The sequence below is a fragment of the Myotis yumanensis genome, unplaced genomic scaffold, assembly GCF_028538775.1.
Source record: "Myotis yumanensis isolate MYYU_CA2020_CCGP unplaced genomic scaffold, mMyoYum1.0.hap1 SCAF_13, whole genome shotgun sequence".
In the NCBI taxonomy this organism is placed as follows: Eukaryota; Metazoa; Chordata; class Mammalia; order Chiroptera; family Vespertilionidae; genus Myotis; species Myotis yumanensis.
This window is the reverse complement of record NW_027223764.1, coordinates 15,763,382-15,788,173: the sequence shown is the minus strand read 5'-3', so window position 1 is coordinate 15,788,173 and position 24,792 is coordinate 15,763,382. Positions and strand designations below refer to the sequence as shown.

General features: G+C 39.7%; 1 protein-coding gene across 2 annotated transcripts in view; it reads left to right on the top strand.

The window, feature by feature from the left end:
- Positions 1-24,792, top strand: part of CFAP58 (cilia and flagella associated protein 58) — a 100,828-nt gene that overhangs the window by 13,388 nt on the left and 62,648 nt on the right. For both annotated transcript variants that reach the window (XM_070431820.1, XM_070431819.1), the window contains exons 6-11: positions 1,136-1,273; positions 3,199-3,358; positions 7,982-8,064; positions 9,307-9,498; positions 20,282-20,443; positions 21,098-21,244. In XM_070431820.1, the coding sequence (XP_070287921.1) occupies positions 1,136-1,273; positions 3,199-3,358; positions 7,982-8,064; positions 9,307-9,498; positions 20,282-20,443; positions 21,098-21,244 (882 nt within the window). The remainder of the gene's footprint in view (positions 1-1,135; positions 1,274-3,198; positions 3,359-7,981; positions 8,065-9,306; positions 9,499-20,281; positions 20,444-21,097; positions 21,245-24,792) is intronic.

The window sequence follows — 24,792 nt, the reverse complement described above, 5'->3', positions numbered from 1 at the left end:
ATATCTTATTTAGTCCCTGTTGATGGGAAATTGGATGGATTCTTTTCATGTTTAACTCTTGCTTACATGAAAGCTTTACTGACCCTTGAACTACACGGGTTTGAACTGCACGGGTCCATTTAGATGCAGATGTTTTTCAATAAATATACAGTTGGCCTTCCTTACCTCCGGATTTCCCATATGCAGATGCAACAAACTGTGGATCAAAAATACTGTTTCTGATCCGCAGTTAGGAAACTGCAGTTGGGAATCCTCAGTTGGGGAAGGCTAACTGTATGCATTGCTTGGTGCCATTTTATACGAGGGACTCGAGCATCCATGATGTTGGTATTCTAGGGGGTCCTGAAACCAATCCCTAGTGTATACTGAGGGACAACTGTAGTTAAGCTTTTGGGGAGTCAAATTGTGTGGGGAGGGTTTTCAATTGTGTGGGGAGGGTGCCTCTAGCCCTCACACTGTTCAAGGTCAGCTAAATACGTGTCTTTCTCTTTTTGACCTTCAGGGGATTTGATATCCTTCCATCTCTCCAATTTTCTCCCAACAGAAACGGCACCCTAAAATATAACCCTCTCTTTTTATAAAACCTACTGTCAAGGAGTGTAAGAGGAAAAGCCAGCTGACACTGAGGTCAGGCTGTTAGAAACCATCCCACTGCTGTTCCACGGTTTTGACTTAAGTTGGATTAAAGGGGAATTGTGTTGGTGTTAGTGAATGGTTCTGTTCCAGAAAAGGTAGTAGGCATGTTAATGCAGGATTTGCTTCTGAAGAGGTAGCTTCGGAGCCTCACAGCAGATAAAACTCAACTCGGTTGAATCCCTAGCTCATTTGCAATGATTATAGCAATTGTTGTGTATGCGAAGCCTGCCGAATGGTATTAAAATATTTATCCACCACCTGTGAACAAGACTTCCCAAGGCTCTCAGAAAAAAAAAGGTCCTCTCTGTGTTATTCATTATAAGGCGTCATTTTCCTCATCCATTTACCAGTAACATTCATCATTTTTGAGTGCGTTAGAGCTTTCACGGGGATAAAGAACCATTTCTACAAAGACAAAAATAGTGGGGCTTCCTGTGTGGAGACACAGATATTGTAATCAGATAAAAAAAAATTAACCAGCTCATTCTACTTCTTTCAGATATTGAACGAGAGAGCTGCAAAGGAACTGGAGCAGTTTCAGATGAGAAATGCTAAACTTCAGCAAGAGAATGAACAACACGCTTTGGTTTGCGAGCAGCTATCCCAGGAAAACCAGCAGAAGGCATTGGAGCTCAAAGTAATTATCAAGTGACACATCAGTTGCCTGGCACTCCCTCCTTCATTCCCTATAGGTTTGCTGTGCGGTTGGAGCTCTCGGTTCCATAACCTGAATTAGCCTTGATGCATCAGACAGGTGTAAGCCTACCGTGATTGCTTTGTGCCTGGAAGCAGACAATGTGATAAGTCCCATTCTTACTTATAAAATTTCAAACCTGATTATTGATCATATGATTATGCAAATGCTTTCCAAAGCGAGCTCTGATGTTCATCTCTGTAACTGAGCCTTGCAAGTCACCGGTTGCTGAGAGCTAGAAACCATTTACACGAGCGAATAGCAAAGAAGTCAGATTGCATTTTATTACTTGTATGGAGAAGCTAGAATGAGCAGGGTAGGGGATGGACTGGTTCTATTAGGTATTTACTTCTAGGATTGTAGAAGCATGATATTCACTCTGTCCAATGCAAACTTTAAGACAGGCCTCCTGTTCTTCCTCCCCTTCTTCTGAAGAGTGCTTGCAAGTTAAGTTTGGACAACTTTATGCTGGGTACATATGTTATGCCTATATGCTTAATAGAACAAAATTCTGAAAACTCTGTAAACCCTATTATGTTAGAATATTGGTTATAAAATTAGTGACCGATCAAAAGTAATACTTAGATTCGAGTAATGAATTATACAGTTTCTGCATCACAGGCCCTTCTGAGAATCTAACAGAAATATATGAACAGACACACACACTTGCGCGCGCGCATGCGCGCGCACACACACACACATTGCACATCTTGTATCTTGTTTTGTATGCAGTCTTAGAGGTCTCCAGGATTTTTCTGAAATCTGACTATGGGGTCTGGATGCATAATTATTGAATTAGAACACCTTATTATTGCAATTGAAAGGGGATTTAGGTCAGTTAATTTGGACCCTGTAGGACCTGAGGCTGAGGAACATTTAAAACAGTCTCGAATGGTTTGACTCGAAAGCATTCCCTATGAGAATGTTGTAAGTTAAAGCAGAAATGAAATGACTACTTAAGGCAAAATAATATATTAGCCCCTAAGGTGAACTGAAAGTAAAAGTACTTATGCCATTAATTCTCTCTTTTGATAACATGACTGGGGCACCTTGAAAGATGATAGATTTTTGTTAAGGGATCCTGAACCGAGGCCATTCAACTTCTCCCAATAATCTGAGGATAACATGCCCAGCTAAGTTCAGTCTCTTCAGTGGCAAGACCTGGGGATAATTCCCAAGTTTATTTGTAGAAGTGTCACTGGTTGCTTTCCCAGTAATTTCTAAAAATGACAAAATTTTGAAAAGTGAGTTTAATTTGAATGTAAAAAAAATTCATAAAACTTGAAGCCCATAAACAAAAATTTGGTGTTTTCCTTTGCTAGACTTTATTGTTCTGGTACCTTTGGGCATTATGTAGATTTACCTTTTAATGTTGCCCTGTCCACCTGTCTGAATATACACCCATTGGCTACCATCCTCTGAGGACGGAGGCCCCCTCTCTCGTGGATGTAATTGTACTGCTGTGGCCATGTGGGTACAAATGTATTTGAATACTTTATGGCATGTTAATAACCTTCTGAAAGAGACCACTTTGTGAGTCTGTGAAAACTGCTAATTGAATATAGCATCTGTACACAAAATCCACACATTTATGATACACACAGCTCAGCATTCAGTGGTGCCTTGGGACATCAGGTTTAATCTGTCTTTTTATTATTTTTAGCTTATACAGCCACATATTTTATTCAGAGAATAGAGTTTTTCAATTTCCCTCAAAACTAAACAGTGTGTGTTTTGATTTAGTCCAATAGAGTAACTTCACACTGACATAGGAAGAATTTCCTCTTACTGGTTCTGAGTTTACCATCATCCAGTCACCCATTTTTTACCGAATGTCCCCCTGCTTAATTCTCTCTCACTAATTACAGGCCAAAGAGGAAGAAGTTCATCAGATGCGCACTGACATCGGGAAGCTCAACAAAATCAGGGAGCAAATCCATAAGAAATTACACCAGATTGAAGACCAAAAGGCGGAAGTAGAACAGCACAAGGAAACTCTAAAAAGTCAGATCTTGGCATTAGAGAGAGGTAAACCAAGGATTATTTTGTGCCTTTTAAAAAATATATATTTTATTGATTTTTTCCAGAGAGGAAGGGAGAGGGATAGAGAATTAGAAACATCGATGAGAGAGAAACATCGATCAGCTGCCTCCTGCACACCTCCTACTGGGGATGTGCCCGCAACCAACGTACATGCCCTTGACTGGAATCGAACCTGGGACCCTTCAGTCCACAGACCGACGCTCTAGCCACTGAGCCAAACCGGCTAGGGCTATTTTGTGCCTTTTAAAAATGCGTTTATAGACATTTCATTGGTGACTAATGTCATTTGGCAACTCGGGGCTCTGTATGTACAAACCACAAACCATGCAAATGAAATCAGCAAAACACGTTCATACTGGTGTGTGGACAATATGGAGGGGACATCATTAGGAATTCCTTAAAAATTCTTCAACAGACTATCTTGACACACTGTAAATCCAGCCCAAAGTATTTCTCAGTATTTGTCATGGAGTAAGTGACATCTATACTGTTAGGTTTGGGTTCTACATGACCTTTAGCATTAGTCCGTTTTCTCACCAAAGATAGGGATAAAGGAAAAGGAATGTCCCCCGTCAGCAATATTTGAGGCAATACTGTACCAAGGATTAGTGGGACGAAAGTTAATGGCTTCTAATTTCTTTTCTCTGTTGGTACTTTACCATCTGGCAAACACTTGTTCTACGAGCTCTCTCATTGGCCTGTGGAGGCAAAATTTAAGTGCCAGGGAAGGCCATCTAGTACAGAAAAATCACTATGGATACAAACTCTGGAGTCACATCTGCCTGGGTTCAGATCCCACCTCCACTATATTTAGGTCTTGGGGGATGAAATGAACTAATACACATAAAACATGTGGGGCCAAGTGCCTAGCACCGTGGTCGGCAAACTGTGGCTCGCGAGCCACATGCGGCTCTTTGGCCCCTTGAGTGTGGCTCTTCCACAAAATACCGACTTCTGCGCATGGGCCATGAAGTTTCAATCGCAATGTATGTGTGCGCCCGCAGGTGGTATTTTGTGGAAGAGCCACACTCAAGGGGCCAAAGAGCCGTATGTGGCTCGCCAGCTGCAGTTTGCCGACCACTGGCCTAGCACATAGTAAGTGCTTACTCAATGTCATCTATTATTATCCAGATATATTACTATGTATATAGTAATAGGACAGACTATGATCTCATTCTGAAAAGAATATAATTGAAAATAGGGGAAACTAGTCAAATTTGGGGTGTCTGAAAAAACTCTGGACTTGGAGGCAGAGGACCGGGTCTGAATTCCGACTATACCAGAATATGTGAGGCAGGAACACTGTATTCACTCCCAGCGGGCTGCTGTGAGTCGTAAATCACCAAAAAACATACATCTAGGTAAAATCTGAATCTCCAGGTAAGATTTTATTGGAAACATATGTCATGTGAGCCTTTGAGAAGTGCAGCTATTTTTCCTTCTAAGACATCAGGAAAAAATCTTTTACCTTGACAGTTTCTCCATTCACTTATTCTTTCATCCGATAAATTGGATTCCTACTATGTGCAGGTACTATGCTAGGCATTGGGTGCATGGAGGTCCCTGCCCTCAGCATGCTTACTGTCTAGCGCAGTTTAACGATCTAATGTGACAGATGGGAAGGAAAATGGATCCCGAGAGCTTGTTTTGTAACGGGCTTAGTGACTTAAAAAAAACACTCCTCTATTTAAATTCCTGTGTTTTTGCTTGCAATAGTTCTAAGCTTTGAAAAGAAATTACATATTCAGTGTTGAACCCAACTCTTCATACTGAAATCATGTTTATAGAGGTCTTCACACTCTCTCTTCTTGTCAGTTTATAGATATCGTTAACCATTATTTCTTCTTAGGGACCTCTGCCTGATCAAAGAGTGGCATTAGACATAATGGTTAGGAGGATGAATCCTCCATTTATTTATTTATTTTTCTATAACAAAACCCAAGAAATGAACTGAAAAACTGCCAGAACTAATGGGAGTTCAATAGGGTGGCAGGTTATAAAATAAATATATAGGTATCTATAGCTTTCTTTCATACAAAGAATCAGTTAGAAAATATGATGGAAAAACCCCCTCTCACAATAGCAAGTAAAGTAATAAAATATCTATGAATAAAGTTACCAAGATATCTGCAAGACCTATATATAAAAAGTGCTACAGAATTCTATTGAGAGGTGTAAAGGAAGACTTGAAAAATGGAGAGATATACCAAGTTCCTGGATGAGAAAACTTAATGTAATAATGATAAAAATCTGTCTAAATTAATCTGTATACTTAATATGATCCATAAAAATTCCAGTGAGTTATATTGCTGGGAGTTGAAAATGGATTCTAGTGTTCTCCAGAAGAATAAACATGTAACAATAGCCTAGCAATTCTGGAGAAGAGTGATAAGGGAGCATTTGCCTTCCCAGGTATTTAAGTGCATTATATAGCTTCAATAATTAAATGGTATAGTGAAGATGTCTAACAGATCAATGGAAAAGATTGGAAAGGCCACAGAAAGATCCAAAATTTTCATTTAAGATAAAGATGTTGTTTCATACAATTGTACAATATGGGCTGGTTATTAAAAAATGGTAGTATGATAAGTTACTTTTTTGGAGAAAAAGTTAACACCAAATGTAGAAACTATAAAGCCAAGATTGAGAAGTTTAGTGAAATAATAGCTATTTTTTAATGTACTAAAGACTATATATGAAGGCAAATGACCAAAATATTGTCAGTCAGAGTTAGTATCCTTATTATACATAAAGAGTTCTTAAAAATCCACAAAAAGGATAAAAAATTTATGAGAAAAACTGGCAAAGGTTAAAGTGTGGACAATTTGAAAAACAAATACAAATAAGTGATCATTAAACGTGAAAAAGTAGTCAACTTCACTACCAGACAAAGAAATATAAATTAAACACAGGGATACTGGTTTTAATAATCCATCACAGTGTCAAAGATCAAAGAGAATGATAATAACTAGTGGTGGTTTGTGTGAGGAATTAAATTGCTATTAATTTTGGGGGGGAGAAATTTGGCAGGAGAAGAGAAATGTCTTTTTAAAAAAATTCCTTTTGTTTCAGAACTTCTGCTTCTAGAGTAACAAATTAAAAATAACTTTTACAGGATCATTGCTAAAAATTTCAAATAAGTAAATAAAATGGAAGCAATTTAAATGTTAAGAAGGGGAATTGGCTCAATAAATAACACATTTTCATATAGAGAAATATGCAGTAATTAAAACTTCTGATGTTGATGCACATTTATAATATAGAGAGACATTTATTTTGTTTGTTAATTGTAAAAGCAAGTTACAAAACAATATGTGTACCATGATTACTTTGGCATGCATATATATTTATAATGATATACACATATAATTTGCACAGGAAAAAAATCTGCAGACATCAAAATCCTGAACAGATTGCAGTTGATTTAAATTCTTTTCTTTTTACTTGTTTTTATTTCTAGTTTCTCTCTGTGTCTCTAATTACTTGTAAATAAGAAGGATTTAAAAAGAGCAAGGACTTTTGGAGTCAGTGAATCTGTGCTCCCAATCTCAGCCCTGTTACCTCCTAGCTGCAGAACCTTGGCACGTGGCTTAATCTCTCTATGCCTCAGTTTCCATCTGTCTAGTGTGGTGGTTCCCAACCTTCCTAATGCCGCGGCCCTTTAAAACAGTTCCTCATGTTGTGGTGACCCCCAATTTCATTGTTACAAATTGAACATAATTAAAGCATAGTGATTAATCACAAAAACAATATGTAATTATCTATGTGTTTTCCGATGGTCTTAGGCGACCCCCAAAGGGTCAGGACCCACAGGTTGAGAACCGCTGGTCTAGTGAGACAGGAAGATCTTCCTCAGTTATAATGAAGGGTGTGTCACAGTTAATAAACAGTCGTTTTATAGCTATAGATAAGTATGTAAAGCAAGTTTTGTGTGTGGGAAGATTCTTTTTATTTTAAAATACAGTGGGGCCTTGACTTACTAGTGTCCCGACTAACGAGTTTTTCGAGATACGAGCTGTCTCTCAGCCGATTTTTTGCTTTGAGTTGCGAGCTAAAATTCGGGTTACGAGCCAGCTTCAGATACCCCACCGCTAGTTGGCGCAGCGAACGTCACAGTGAACACCACATCAGTCCAGCATCACATGTCTCACTCATTCACTTTACGCGGTTAGCTCTTAGTTGAAACATCAGTGTTGTGCTCGCATTTGTGCTTGCAGTTATTTTGCAAAACTTCGTTTTTGGGTGTCCGGAACGGATTAATGGCATTTCAATTCATTGTAATGGTGAAAATTGATTTGACATATGAGTAATTTGAGTTACGAGCTCTGTCACGGAACGAATTAAACTCACAAGTCAAGGCCCCACTGTATGTTTTTATTGCTTTTTAGAGAGAGAGGAAGGGAGAGGGAGAGAGAGATAGAAACATGGATGAGAGAGAAACATTGACCAGCTGCCTCTTGCACACAACCTGGGCATGTGCCCCGACTGGGAATTGAACCTCTTGGTTCATGAATTGATGCTCAACCACTGAACCACATCGGCCGGCTGGGCAGATTTCTTTTTAGGTTGACTCCATATTGATCATTATTTTTCTCTCTGGTGATTTAGAGGTGGAGGCTTCGAAGAAACAAGCAGAACTTGATAAGAAAGCAATGGATGAGCTTCTGAGAGAAAGGGACATGTTAAATAAGGTGAGCTGTTACGGTAACACTGGTAAATAAATGCCTTTCTTTAGCTATAATATCTGCCTATAACAGGAAACTCGGAGGCAAACAGAAGTAGATTAGAATAAATAATAGTGCTCAATTTTCCTCTGAGCAGCTATCTGCAGTCCAGCATTTACTGGCTGTGAATTGAAACTGCATTATCACCTGTGAACACAAAGGAATTTTGGAGCATTATCATGTAAACTAGCAGGGGATTTCAGAGTGTTTTGTGGATTCTGTTTTTATTGGCGGTGTGTTATTTGGCATCCCAGACTGCCCAAGTCATTCAAAATATCTGAGTTTAATATCTACGATCTGTGACTTTTGCTAATCTAGAAAGCAGAGCTGACTGCTAATAAAATTTTAACTTTGGTGATTTTAAGGGATAGTGATATAAAAAGTCTCTAACTTTGCCTCCATCTTTTCAGGATTGTTGTAGGTTTGGGGTTTTGGGTTTTCCGTCCTTCTTTCTCCTAGTCTTTGAGCTCAATATGGTCCAAAGCTAAGGGAGGGGTTGGGGGAGTTTGAGGCCCGGAGAGCCTTCATTCCAGGCGAGACCCCGCACCCTTACCCTTCTCCTCCTCTTGCCCCTTCCAAAGGATTCCTTCCATTGACAGTCACTCTTAGGACATTAACTACTTTCAAGGTTATAGGATAAGCTTTCCTGCTCAAGGATTTCCTTTGGGGAGGAAAAGTGATTGGCCAGGTGCAGAGTGGGGAGGCTGCTTCCTAACAACAGCCCCATGGCTTTTGGCCAAGACAACTTCATCTCATCAGAGTAGACACAGCCTGTATTTGTTCATTCTGACTTGTCATGATTGCCTTTAGTTTCCCAGGATTGAACAATTGTTAATAAAATAGATTACCCTTCGGCTTAAGGTAGACTAGGTAGGGAATCTCAGGAAGTAATAGATTAGATATTATTACATGCATAGCACTCCTTAGGAAAATCATTGAATCTTTTTTTTTTTGCATAATCCTGGAAACTGTTCCTTTATTCTATAAATTGGTACATACAAACAATATTATTCTATTTAGATTTTTAAATTTACTTTTAACTCATATAATATTTAGTCCATTTATATTTTATATACAGTGATATTCTCTAGAGCTCTTAATAAGCTCTAGAGAATATGATTGTCTTCGCTCATCTCTAAAACAATGCAGCTAACCCCAAATATCCAAACACTTTGAGTAATGGGGATGCTCTGTTGTCCTTATTTTTAGAATATGCTCAGGGCAATCCACGCGACCCAGAAACAGGTAGACCTGGTGAAGCTCCATGAACAAGCCAAGAGGAACTTGGAGGAGGAAATACAGAACTACAAAGACGAGGCTCAGAAGCAGAGAAAGATCATCTTTCAACTGGAAAAGGACAGAGATCGGTACATCAATGAAGCCAGTGACCTCACCCAAAAGGTAAGCCGTTCCTTGATGGTGTGGGTGGAGGGAACACCGCACATTCTTTCTGATCGTCACATTTCTTTCTTTTTTAAATTTTTTATTTTTCTTAATTGTATTTATTTTTGCTTAATCCTCACCCAAAGATATTTTTTCCTATTGATTTTTAGAGACAGTGGAAGGGAGGGAGGGAGAGAGGGAGAAAGAGAAAGAGAGAAACATCAATGTGAGAGAGACACAACAATTGGTTGCCTCCCACATGCACCTGGCCCTGGCACGTTCCCTTGACGAGGAATTGAACCCGTGACTCTTCAGTGTGTGGGCTAACACTCTAACCATTGAGAAACACCGGCCAGGGCTCTAATGGTCACCTTTCTGATCGGCACACTGTTGTATAGGCGATTTATTCAGATTTCAGCTTGTGGTTTATATGAAGATTTAAGAGGAATGGTGTTGACTGTATAAAAGCTGTCCCAGAGCTGATCCTGGGCCAAACAGTGACATGGGCAAGGCTTATGTTTGGTGCTCTCTCTCTCCCCTTCTGGGCCCCTGTCCTAATTTCCGGGTTCTCCATCTTCCCTGTTGCCCTACTGAGAAAAGCATCTTTCTAATTAAATGACCTCAGATTAAGAGGCGAGTAAATACTGGCATCAGCTAAGTGTGTCACACATTCAAAGAGCATCTTTATTTTAATATTATTGCAAACCTAAAACTTCACTAGTGATGGAAATCCTCCCATTGTGTAGCTGAGTTTCAGTTTCTACTTCTCCTAAACTGCTTATGAGGGAGAAGGCTCAGGCAGTATCCTTAGGCATGACTTCGGGGATTTGGATGTTACTTTTAACCAGCATCCTAGCACATTGCCTGCATTAAGCAAGAGTGGTTAAACAAGTATTTGTTTGGTGCATTCACAGATGGCAATGAGCAGTGGTTTCAGGATGGGGGGCGGGGGATGTTGGGGAATGAAGAAAAGTTTTAGCTATGAGGCTGAGAAGAGAGTTCTGGAGAAAAGACTGATTTAATGAGATTGTCCCTCTAGCAAAGTACTGTCTGCTATGCTATTGCATAGCCCTCTCTTCCATCTCAATGAAATCTGCAGTAAATTCTACAGTGTTTACTGATGCTTTTGCATGTTTAAATTTTGCTTTTTTTTTTTGAGTAGAATCTCCAAAATGACAAGGAGGACAGCCAACTTTTGAGTCATAAACATAAAGAAATTGGGAAACAAGCTTTATAACTTCTTCCCATTTAGGCCAAATAAATGCTGAGCAGATATTTGCGAATATAAGTTTAGAGAAGCACAAATGCATATGATCCGTCCAGCCTCCTACCCCTGATTGGGAGCCTTTGGCATTCAGCACATTTCTTTGCTGACTTAATCATCTTAGAAGCTCCCTGGATTGATTTACTGACTCTGAGAGGACTAGCTGTCAGTTCAGGCATTCATATTCTCTGGCTTGGGCTGGCACATTGGCCTCGGTATCAGTCAGCGTTAGCTGAATGGGTTACCGCAACAAAGGTTTATTTTTGCTCACATTAGTGGCCTTTGAGGGTCAGTTGCAGCCCTGCTTCTTGTCCTCCTCACTCCAGGATAGCTCTGTTGGGATGTGCTGGCCTCTTCAAAGGGAAAAGAGTGTAACAGTGGATACTTCAGGGTGCTCTCAGAGCTTCTGCTGCCAAAGGAAGGGCACAGGGCCTGTCCACCCATATTCCATTGGCCAAAGCAAAGCACATGGCATACTCCCTGGGCAGGAGTATGATCCTCCTAAAGGAGGAACCTATATGGCGAGACACTGAATGTATCTGAACCTATAATTCGTTGCAGCCTCTTATGTCTCCTTCCTGGTAATCAGTCTCTCTCCATTCCTGGCTGCCATCACACTATCAGGGCTAACTATTAAAAATTCCAATGTACTCTTATAATTATTCCTGGCCCCACCAACCTTCCTTACCTCTGAGCCACCTTGGGCAGTGCTTCCTAACATTTTTTGCATCACAATGCTCATAGAAAACAATGCCTATGGCATGTGGAAATAAGGAGGATGAGACAGGGCTGGAGGGGATTCACCCAAGGATGATAGCTGCCCTGGCCATGCGGTGGGTAGAGTGAATCAGTATTTTTGTATATACCTGTCACCCATGCAAGACAGCAGTTGGTATGCTCTGACTTAAAAGACAGAGTCCAAGCTCTTTGTTCTCCCTAGAAAGTTCTTCTTCCCCTTCTCTGCATGGAAAACTCTATTCATCCTTCAGTACCCAGCTCAAATGTTCATCTCTGGGGTCAAGCCTGCTCTGACTGCCTAGGCAGAGCTAGTCATTTCCTACGTGATGGATTGGTTTATATCTCTGGGATGGCAGTTATCATCCTCTAGTATAGTTATTTCCTTGCATATTTGTTTTTCCTACTTTACAGTGAGCTCTTGGGAGCAAGGATTTTATCTCATTCACTGTTTCATTCCAGCATGCTGGTAAATAGTAGGCACCAAAAAAGTGTGTGTTAAACAAATGGATAGATGATGTGTGATAAAAATAATGCTGCCACTGATTTTAATATAGGATTATCTATTTTTCTGTTTTCTTGCAAAGGAGAGATACTAGTACCAAGTTTTGCTGGTAACTTTATCAAGTTTTCTGATGTTTAACTGCACAAGATTATACAGTGTCTCGCCTAAATAATTTAAACACAAGTCCTTAAAATATATTATCAATTATAATTTTTCTATCTGTTACATAATCTCTGATAGCATATATCAGTTGCTATAGCAACTTGTGTCCTCTCTGGGCTTCTTATCAAGGACATATATGTCTTTTTTGCTCTTCCTCATATTTTTTGTCTCCCCCCCCCCCCCCCCCCGCCCCCCACACACCTACTCCTTATTTCCTTATTTGAACAAACAAAAAGTTGCCTTTCGTGCATTCTATTTATAGGGAGTTGAGGGATAACGTCAGGTGCTGGGGATGATGTCATGAAGCTGATATTTTCATCTACTTCTAGAGTATACACTGTCCAAGTTTATTCTTTTGATCCAGCAGTTTCTTTAAAAACTGAGTCTGTGGAACCATAAGAAATGCAAAGATTTCTATAAAAGAATATTCTTCAAAATAAATTATGCTATGTGTATTTGATACAGTATTATGTACCATTAAAACCATGTACATTTAATGTTAGAAAATCATTAAAAAAATGGAAAACAATGTTTACAATATGAATCTGATAAAAACACAATGCAAAAATTGTGCAAATGGGGCAAAAGTAGGTTTACAATGGTTTATATGGAAAATAAAAACTTTTAACAGCATCAAGCACTAAGGCTGACATAGAGCCTGATGCTGAAGTAGAAGAAAGGAGAATGGATGAGAATTTTAAAGCCAACAGAGGTGAACTGAGAAAATCTATCTGGACCTCAACTCACAGTTCCTTGAATTTGCTTCATAAAAGAGACAACCCGAGAAGAGCTAGAAAGATGCTTCAGAAATCTCTTACCATCTCTTCCCCTACTCAGTGTCCATACTGACCAGGTCATTCAACCTTCCTGCTAGTCAAGTGCTTCTGCCTAGCCAGTCGGACAATTATGGCCAATCCAAAGAATGGGGAAGGCAGGGTGGAGCTGGTGGTTGCCCAGTGCATTCTGGGGATGGCGGCTTAGGGATGTGGCAGGGCAGAGAGAATGACCCCTGAAAGTGGGACATATTGGGAGTTACAATTGTCCATAGACCACATCAGCTCAGAGTGATAAGAAATAGGCATTTGGGCCTGGGGCTCCTGCAATATCCTAAATGAAAGAATACTAAAGATTGGGAAGTGGACAGAGCTCTGCACATCACTGTATTCCCACCTGTAGTTTTGAAAAGTGGATTCTAGCACCATCCTGTGATTCTAAGAGTTGAACCCACCTTAATAGAGCTGCTCCTAGGGTGCAATAAATCCTCCCTTGTTCAAGGATGAATAAGGAAAAAGGCAGCTTAATGGGGTCTATGGAAAAAATATGCCTTCGAACTAGAGAAAGAATGGCCTCTGGAAGCCCCAGGGTAAAAGCCAGGCTCTGAAAATTCCTTTATGGGAAGATATTTAGGTTGAACCTCTAAAGTAGCTGTTTTTGTAAGTGAAAAACTGTGGATGCTCAGAGATTTCTTAAGGTTCAACCTGATAGAAGAAAATTAGTGTCAGGTTTCTTCTAAGGTAAAGAATAGTGTTTGTTTAGCAAAATACCTTGATCCTTGCATTGTTTTAGGTGAGGACCTAATGAACTAGAGTGAAACAAAGAAAAGTAACAGAAATTGGGGAAGGGAGGGGGTGGTGGTGAGCAGGAAATGGAGGAGATTTGAAAGGATGAGACCACACCAACATCCAGGTACTCAGTAGGATGGGCTCTTTTGGAAGAGACTCCTTCCATGGAGGGTGTGGGGGTAGGGAGAGGGAGTGAATATTTGCAAAACCAGAAAGTAAGCTACTGCAGTGCTTCAGCACTTTTTATCCTCATGGTTTTTCCTCTGCTGCACTCTCAGATTTTACTATTCAGATAAATTGAGAGGCGCCAGGTATGGCATTGTAGGTTGTGGTCCACCATATGTACTCTTTTTCTCAACTGTTACCAATTCTAGGTAAAACCACGTCTAGTTAATTATTAAATCTGAGAAGAATTTTGCACATCATGCATTTGGCTTACATTAGGGCCCCTCCCTTTTCATTCTAAACGTTAAACTTCTGGCCTTTGCCTCCCAGACATTTCACATGCCCGAAAGCAGTCTTTTACAACGAATCCCTCCTTACAACTGTCTTAGCTCGCTACTTGTTTGCCTATAAGAGTGTCAGGCAAAGCTCTTCTAGACACAGGTTCCAAGAAATGAATAATAATGTGCTCTCAAGGGCTTAGAAGTAAGCGAGGAAAGCAAAAGATCAAAGAAATATTGTTCCCTGAGTAGGTACTTCATAACAAAAAGAAGCTCCTGTTTCTTTGATATTTATTCAGTTTTAGACAAGAGCACCTTTAATAGGCTAGAACCCTGGAGAGGAACCTCAATGGGACATCCACAAATTATAAGCTTTTGGTGTTATAATGAAAGAAGTGTATTATGGGTCACTATTTTTCTGCAGAACAGAATTTGATCCATAGAAAAACAAAACTGATTTGTTAAGTATACTGCTAATACAATATGATATAACGTTAGCCTGCCATGGTAATCTATTAGCATTTATTAAATGGTTAGATTATACTATGCTAGGTACCTATATAGTGGCACAAATACACATTTTCTTTTTATTTATTGTTGAAAGTATTACAGACGTTTCCTTTGTTTGTTTGTTTTTCCCCATTAACCCTCTCCACCCGGCACCTGCCCCTCCCAGGCCTTCGCCACTCTATTGTCTGTGTCCATATATGCATACTAGAGGCCCGGTGCACAAAATTCGTGCATGGGAGGTATGTCCCTCAGCCCAGCCTGCGCTCTTTCGCAGTTCGGGATCCCTCGCTCCTTATCACCCACCTGCTCACGCCTTACTGCTTGGCTCACTGCTCCTTAGCTGCAGGCTCCTTACCACTCGACTCACTGCTCCTTAGTGCTGCCGTGGAGGCAGGAGAGGCTCCTACCGTTGTGCTTGCCAGTCGTGAGTCCAGCTTCTGGATGACTGGTGCTCCCCCTGTGGGAGTGCACTGATCACCAGGGGGCAGCTCCTGAATTGAGTGTCTGCCCCTGATGGTCAGTGCGTATCATAGCGACTGGTCATTCAGTTGTAACAGTCGCTTAGGTTTTTATTATATAGATAAGTTCCCCAATTAATCACTATCCCCCATGTCCCACCCATGCCCTCTCTCTGAAATTCTCAGTCTGTTCCATGACAAATACACATTTTCTCACTCAAATCCTCATAATGGTCCTCTGAGGTAGATATCATTATATCCCTCATTATATAATATCCGTCATTATATAATATAATGTAATGTTATTAAAAAACCAGAAACATAGGTATGCCACTATACATTTAAGATAGAGGATGAAACAAGAAAGTGAGTAAAAGAAGACTTAACATTTCACCTGCCTGGGCACCCAGGTTCTTCCTTTCTGAGAGTGAGTTTTTCAGTGTTCTTATGAAAGTAAAGGCATTGTCAGCATTCAGACCATTGACATCGAGTCAGGAAAAACTCATTTGAAAAGATTATTGCACTATTTCATCAAATGCAAGTTAAAGAGCTCCACATTCAGTGACCTACTTCCTTACCCTGCCTTCGTCTATATGATGTTTTGACTACGCTGCAGCTTTCCAGCCTGTGTTATTGATTTTTATCTCAGTCTTATTTCTATTGGCAGGTTGTTCTAAGAGAAAAAGAAAAGGCAGGAGTAGGTTATAAACTGGGACTGCACCCCGATAGTGCACCGTAAGCAGTTTCTGGCTCCTCTGAAGCAGGCCTGCAAATGCTGGGAGCTCCAACTCTGGCTGTGATAAAACCTTCTATATTTGGGTGTGATTTATCTCATGTGTTGGGTTGAGATATCTAAAGTGTAATCAACTAATTTAACTCCGGCCCCACAGCTGGTACCCCACATCTCTGATAAACCATTTTTAATGGGGGGACGTTTTGCTGACAAAAGGTTTTGCTCCTACTTAACATCCCTCACGTTTTATGAATTTTCAGGACTGGAACTTCTGTATGACATTGCTTTGAATGATTTCCTTTTAAAAAAAAAGTTTGGTTCTCAACACTCAGAACTAGATGGCTTTGTGAATTGTCTTTTCCCTTAGTTTCAATACTTATTTTTTCATTGTAATTTAACTGAAATGCCTTTGATCTTCTTGGTATCACGATGGTTTCTTATTCCTCCCAGCTTCAAGGATGCAGAAGTGAGATTGTGCACTGTTGTTGCAGAGAGGTGGACCCTGCTACTGGATGCCCCAAAGGAAATGGGAACCCTTTATCTGGAGCATTATTCTGCCTATGAGAAGGATTATTATAACACCTCCCAGAGTGATTGAAGATTTTTTTTCCTCTGATGTGCCTCTTCGTATTCCAAATGCTGATCATGCTGTTCAAAGTATCTTCAATCTATCCATTTCCCTGACCCCAAAGAGGGTGATCATGTTCAGAGAAAGGTGCATTTCTTTAAAAAAAATCAAGCAAATAACAGACCCAGTCATGGATACCTTACTCAGGTTTCACATTTACTAGTGGTGGTATCTTGAAAGGCCATCTACTACTCATTTTTAAGGAACCTGAAGATATGGATCAAAGACATTGAAGAAGGAAGGGGATTTCTTTTCATTTCAGATCTATTCACATGCCTCTTCCCATAGACCTCCTTGTCGCAGGTCTTCTAATTTTTTTTTTTAAAATATATCTTTATTGATTTCAGAGAGGAAGGGAGAGGGAAAGAGAGATAGAAGTAACAATGATGAGAGAGAATCATTGATTGGCTGCCTCCTGCATGCCCCCTACTGGGGATCAAGCCCACAATCCAGGAATGTGCCCTTGACCGGAATTGAACCTGGGACTCTTCAGTCCACAGGCTGACATTCTATCCACTGAACCAAATCGGCGAGGGCTAATTTTGTTCTTTCTAGACCCCCAACCAAGACATCTACTGCTGAGTCTGTATATATTTTTACCTTGGGCCATGTTTTCCACACAAAGTGTTGATAGCAAATAATAATAGTAAAATAGTAAAAGCATAAAATTATGTTGTACAACTCTAGACACATACATTTTAAAAAATGTTTGAAATGTTTGAAAAATGTTTGAAATGTATATCATGGTTTGACCCAAGAAGAAGTAGAAAATGTGGAAAGATCAATAACTATGGATGCTACCAAAAAAGTTGAGAGAAAATTAGTTCCAAAATTGCCACCGAGGGCCTAATGATTATAGAGTTGAGTTTCTTCAAACTTTTAAGAATCAGATAATTCCCACGCTAATATATATATTTGCAAATAAATTTAGAAAAGTGCTGTTCATGCACTTTGTATTCTTTTGGGTAATATTGATTGGCATTGCTGTGCTGATATTACCCATGCCTTCTGCAGTGATAATGAAAAAAGATTCCAGGACCAGGAGAGAGCTTGGGGTCTGAGATTGGAATGATGGAGGAATACGAAGGCAGAGGCACTTCCCACAAATTCTGTAAATGCCCAATATTAACTGCTTAGATAAGATGGGTAGGACCATCCTCAGACCCTCATAACATTCTGTGCATATCTCAGTTTACTGGTGGTATCCATTCCCTGATTATCCATCTTATGGTTGAGTCACTCACCAGAGGTGATCTTGAGGGTAGGCAATGAGTCTTGTTTTCCTTTACATCGCTAGTGCTTTTGCAGTGCTTGCCCCAGATAAGCCCTCAATTACATAGATTAAGGTTGCATAAAAGTGCCTCAATAAATAAGTGGGTAAGTGAATTAATAAGTGAACAGAAAGGGATTCCTTTCATTTTCTGAAACCAGCAGAAACATCGATTTTAAAATAGAACCAAAAAGAAGGGGATTGAGTTAGATCATTTATGAATATGTATGCAGAATCCCAAATGAAATTCTGGCTAACCAAATTCAACAGTACACTAAAAGAATCATCCACTATGACCAAAGAGAGTTTATCCCAAAACCACAAGGAGAGTTTCCTATTAAGGAAACTATTGCTGGCAGTATGGGTATGTGCAGTGTTACAACCATTTTGGAAAGCAATCTAGCAATATCTATTAAAGTTTAAAGAGATATATTTCTTTTGAGTCAGATATGCCACTCCTGGGGATCCACCCCAGCAGAACTAAAAGCGCAAGTGAAATAAGTAAAAGGACATATGTACAACACTGTTCATTGCGTGGCTCATAGTGGCAAAACAGTGGAAACTAAGTTAATGGCCCACCGAGGGGAAGAGCTGAGTATAGGATGGTACTCTCACACTATAGGGTTTTATACCAACTTTAAAGAGAATGAATTAGAGCTAGTTCATGTGATTTCCACAAAGTACTATTGAATGATAAAAAGCAAGGTGCATAAAAGTATATATAAGAAGATCCCATTTTGCCAAAACATAAAAACCAAACCCCAAAAAGCAAAATGAAAACCAACAAATTCCTGTATCTGTATGTGTCCTAGTAGAATAGTTGTGAATGATATTACTTCTTTTGACTTTGGTTTCCTTCTTTGAACAGCAGGGTGATGATAATGTCTATTTTATAGGATTTTTGGGAAGATTAAATGAGTTGCATAGAAAGTACCTGAGAAATATTAGCTATGATGATGATGATGTTACTGGACTTGAATAGAATATGCAGAATTCAAAGAAAATATATGGAAGAACACATACTAGGTTGTTAACCTGGTTATTTTATGAACCAATGAGGGGCTGATGTGGGTTCAAGAGAGAAGGAAGTTCCAATAAATAAGGAAAATAAAATAAATGTATGTTTCACATTTATGCATTTAATTAAAATTATGGCACACAGAATTGTGTATAAAGAAATAAAATTAAAATACTTGTAAGAGGAATACAACTATATCAAATCAATAAACCTAATAAGAAAAAATGCTATAAAATAATATATGCTGAAAAGGCACTTGCTAAAATTTAATACCGTCTCTCCTTAATTATAAGTCCAAGAAAACTTTGAAAGGTGTTTATTTAAAGATATAAACACCAGCCATCATGGACCCTGAAGGAAAAATATAACAGCAGGGTTTCTCCAAGTGTATTTTCCAGAATACTAATTCCACCAGTGGAATAAAAGAATTCTGTAGTGCAATGATTTGGGGACATGCTGCTCACAGGTAGCCCACACCTGAATCAATGAATATCAGCATGGCAAAGGTCTAAGTACTTTTTGACCTTTAGATTTTAGGTAAAATGCCTCTTTTTCAGAGGAACCTCCCCGGCTGTGTTACTTCAAGTACACCCTGTCCTTTTATCCTCTAGCACACTGCGCTGTTTATTTCCTTCCATTCCAGCCAATAATTAGGAGAACTTCACTGAAATGCGGTGACATCTTAAGAAATTTCTCCTTATGTGTCTTAGTTCTATGTATTGTTTAGACCAGAGTTCCAGTGAGTGAATCACTAACATTTTTTCTACTTAAGGAATTTCTGAAGAAGTTTGTTCATAAATATCAATTTCTGTGGACATTGAGCCGAGAGTCATGATTATGTAACTCTCACTGTATGGATTGCTTGTTCGAGAGGTACTGGCTTTCTGTGGAATTTCATGCCTCCATTTTCCGTACTTGCAAAAAGGAGGCAGTTATTCTCGAATCTTATCTTTCCCAGAAGTGTTTTGTGTGCGATAGAACACAGTTTTATGAAGCCCTTGGAGTTTCCCTGATGGAGTGACACGGACGTTGGCATGACAGTGTTGTGATTGCTATCAGTGTTCAGAGGCCACTTTTCTTTCTTGTGTTTAACTACAAAGACTCAAGTGTAGCCAAACAGCTAACTTATCTCTTATCTTTCTGAGCCCTCTGTGTTAAGATCTGTTTAAACCTGAAACTTTATTTCCTTTCTCTTTTTGGTAGTTGAGGTAGTCAGGAGAGGTTTTCAGATTTGAAAGGATTTCTTTATTTCCCACCCCTCCCCTCCCCTCTTGTGATCACAAAATAACTGTGCTTAGCTCATGCTCGAGCAGAACTCCAGAGGAGATAAAATGTATGTTTGCCCCTAATCATCTGGGCTGAATTTCTGTGTTGTACCTCAATGATTAGAGGCACAGTCCAATTTTTTGATTGCTGGCATTTCTACTAGCTTCCCTAGGATAAAAATCTCTGTGTACTGAACTGGTAACCACAGATGGGCTGTTTAACCATCATTGTATTCTTTCTCCTCCAGGTCCTCATGAACATGGAAGACATAAAAGTCCGCGAAATGCAGATTTTTGACTACAAAAAGAAAATCGCTGAATCAGAGACTAAATTAAGACAGCAACAGAACCTGTACGAAGCTGTGAGGTCAGACAGGAATCTGTACAGCAAAAACCTGGTGGAAGCTCAGGTAAAGAATGTATTTATGTCTTTATACTTTGATTCCTCCCCATCCTGGATTCAAAGCAATTTCTATCATCCTAATAGCAGAATTTAGAATAGATCAAGAAAATAATCTCATGGAATTCATCTGAAAAAAAAAGATGAATTTTATGCAGAACTCTCAGATTGTTTGAAATGGAAATGACTCAACTTGATAGGATGTGAATATCTCAGTCTGGCTTTTAATTATTATGTAGTATTGCCATTCTCCTGTTTCTAATTTTTAAAGCTGCTAATAGCTGCTGTGACTCAGAGGGGAGCAGTGTACTCTTGTCATTTAATTGCAGAGCTATGCTTTGTAATCTTTTAGTTATAATGTTTGCAGTGATTCCAATTCTTCTCTAGTAAAATGAGGAATAAGTGTGTGTGTGTGTGTGTGTGTGGCGTAGTCATTATGCATACTTTGTATATATCTCATGAGAATATTTTGAGAGTTCCTGCTATAAAGTACAGTGAGGTTGATGGCACAGCATACGAAGGAATAGCCCAGTCATAAGTAGTCAGGAGACCACTGTTTTGAAAGGGCCTCCCTTAAAAGTTCTCGAATGTGCATTTGAACTTCCATAGGGACTGTGGTGTCAATTTAATTCACTTCCAAACACTTCTCCTTTTATTTTGTTAGGATGAAATAACGGAAATGAAGAAAAAATTAAAGATTATGACTCATCAGGTAGATCAGCTGAAGGAAGAAATCTCTGCCAAAGAGTCAGCGCTCGTGAAGCTACATCTGGAACAGCAGCGCATAGAGAAGGAGAAGGAAACATTGAAGGTACAGATCTTACCTGATGGACCTATAGTCTCTCTATTCAACAGATGGAGGCAGGCTCGACACTCACCGAAGGCAACAAGGGGCAGGGAGGACAGCCAAGGTGCCAGGAGGATGAGTTCTGCCACCTCTAGGTCAGGCTACCTTACAGGTAAACAAGGACGAGGCCAGTGGAGATGTACAAACACCTGGTTCAGCTGTGTTGGCTATCATCACATCAGCAGAAGAGAACCTAGCAGGCCAGCAGTGCCCAAGAAGTCCTGGAGCTTGCAGGCTTCCCACAATCCCTTTGCATTGACAACCCAGGCCCAGGCCTCCTACTCTCCTCCCTGGGCCTTCTATAAGGCAATGTTGGCAAGACCCTTTGTCCCTCCGCTCCTAATTGCTGTTTACTTCACGTGTGCGTGACTTTCTGCCTGCAGTATCATTAGCTATTGGGTTCTCACTTGATTTGCCCTCAACTCAGGTTCACAGCTCACCTTACCTCTTTGGATCTAAAAACTTTGCAGCAACTCCTCCAGGGAATCACCTCCGACTTTATATATCTATATCTATATCTATATCTATATCTATATCTATATCTATATCTATATCTATATCTATATCTATCTATCTATCATCTATATCTATCTACACTAATAAAAGAGAAACATGCAAATTGGTGTCACTCTGCTATACCAACCAGCCAATCAGGATGAGTATGCAAATTAACCCAACAAAGATGGCAGTTAATTTGCATATGCAGGCGTGGAGCAAAGACTGAAGACAACTGAAGACTGAAGAGGCTTGGCTTCTCTGCTGCAGCCCGAGCAGAGAAGCCAAGCCTCGCAGTGGCCCAAGTGGAGAAGCCAAGCCTCGCTGCTGAGGCCAGACCAAAGGCCTGGGTCCTGGATGCCAGAGGAAAACTGGCGTCGGCAGCCAGGTGAAGTAAGGCCTATTGCGCGAATCTTCGTGCAATGGGCTTCTAATATATATATATATATATATATATATATATATATAGTTTTAAATCTACTAATTTAGGACATTTTATGTCTGCTAACATAAAGACTATCTTTAAGAATACATACCAAATGATTAAACCATTTCAAATTCTTGAACCAAATATGTTTTACTATACACATTTACTAAACGTAATATGTTTTCCTTTTTTATTCAATCCAGTAGATTTCCCTTCTAATCCATTTGACCAAAGAATTGAAAAAGGAATTTTTGAGAAGATGATGGCACTTTTATTTTGAAAATATACATGCAGAATACTCGTGGATGCTTATGAGCCACTTGCAGGAACTATCTCTAACAAACAAGAGAACTGAATACCTTGTTTTCTGTACATATTAGCTTGCAGAGAATATCAGATTATCTTGAAAATGTGTAATCAGATTTAATACACATATCCTTGTATTGGATAGATTTAATGCCATACATCCTTGATTCCAAGATGCCATTAATTGAAATATGCACTCTCAAAATGGGTTTTGTAAACTAATGATAGGTCTTCATGGAACTAGAACTACTACATTACATTAAATCAAGGCACATTTGGTTTGAGAAAGATTAACATGTAAGAAAGGCATCTTTACAAAAAATATGTAATTTATACATTTGCCTGTCTGAGACTTTCATCTCCCAACTCTAGCTTATGAAAAAAAATAATAGAAGATTCTGCATTAAAATTGATATTTATATAAAAAACATGAATACATTTTCTAAAATTTGAAACTTTCCTGCATCTTTGCTCTTATTGTCCTTGTTCTAAGACTTAGTTTTATAGAAGTTACCTTGTTCCACTCTGAAGCCTGTAGTGGAAATGAGTTTATTTATCATTAAATTATTTAGAAGAATCTTACTATAAACATTGCTTTACCTGTGGGCCTCATGGACCCATGTTAGCCAGGCTTCAGTATAACTTGATCTAGTACACTATCTCTTTCCTTTTACAGGATGGCATTGATCCTCATCTCTTCCTTTCCCAAGTAATGCTCTACTGGTAATCAAAAGATTAATTATTAACCCATGCTAATGTCCAAGGTGGAACTAACTGCCTTCTACAAATCCTGCTTTAGAATAAGCAATGTCCTATGCAAAAGAGCAATTTTTCCTACTTCTTTAGTGTTTGACTTCGGTTAACATTGGTTTCACTTATGCATTCCGTCACCAGGCATCCACACATATAGCTCCAAAGAAGCATCATAATAAAATAAGACAAAGGTCAATAGGACCCTGTTTTTTGGTCCTGGTCCAGCAGAGCTGGTGCACATGAAAGGTGATTAAAGAGCTTCTGCTCCAGAGAGTCTGCTCTAAATGGGGAATCCTGGGTCTGCATAGCTCTGGGTCATCAGTTATAGTAAGATGAGTGCTTTGGACGTACTGTGAAACTATGATACCTCCCCTCCCCCCCCAGCATTTCCCATTAAGGCAGAAATGAGTAACAGAAAAAGGATGCCAGCTTGATTTATTATTTGAGGTTATCCAAGGGTGACTTGCAGTGGTGCTTCGACTGGGTACTTCTGGCCTATCATTAAGCCCATTTGACATTCTGTAGAAAAATATGACAGCTCAAATGTTGAGTCTGAGCCTCTTGACTTTTTTAGCCTCAAATTTGAATCATGTTCCACACAGGTCTCTGGATTTCATGCATCTGTAGTTCAAAACCCAAAACCCCGAGGGAAAGGGCAGATTTTCTAGTAACTTTGCTCCAAGAGATATTTAGCTTGTTATTGTGAGTTCTACAAAGCTATGTGGGTACATAATCCTCCTGGAAGGCCGGCCCTCTTACCTGTTTGGTAGACTAGGAGATGCCTTTTGACAGGATAACACAATTTATTACTTCTCCAAGCCAACAGATAGACAATTGCCTATAATAGGTCATCCCCATTCTCATTTAACCCCCTCAAAAGAAAAAATCTTGCTCCTCTCATGTTTCTTTTCCATTTTAAGTTGCTACCAGGCTCTACTGACTCCTCAGGACACTAGCCATTGTCGGCACATTAGGGTTATGACAGAATGTCAATAGTTCTCGGTGGACGTGGCTGCATCCAGTCTGTCCCAGTCTTGTTTCATCAGCACTGAAGGAGCCAGCTCATCTGGAGTGTCTGCTCTCTAGTCCTAACAAGCCCCTGATTCTGTCTCGTCACCTCCCAATCATCCCACATCAATCTGACAGCACTTTGATTCCTGGCGAAAAATTCAGTGGCAAATTCTCTATGTTCAGAGCTGAGCATCACATTAGTGACTGGCTTCAGGGCACTGCATCCTTTTACTTAGTGGACTCTAGAATGACATAGATGGGGACTGTCAGAAAGAGAGGGAGAGCGAGAGGAGAGAGAGAGAGAGAGAGAGAGAGAGAGGGAGAGAGAGAGAGAGAGAGAGAGAGACACTAATTATTCTCATGGCTGGACAGCTTCATGTGCCCCTATTTGTTTGGTTAGATGTAAATGCATGATTTCTGTGAAGCCCAGTGAATATCAGGATCATGTATGAATGGGTGAAACGTTCACAGTCGTGGTTCTGGAGATATGATTTATGCCTTCAACCAAGTTAGATGGTGA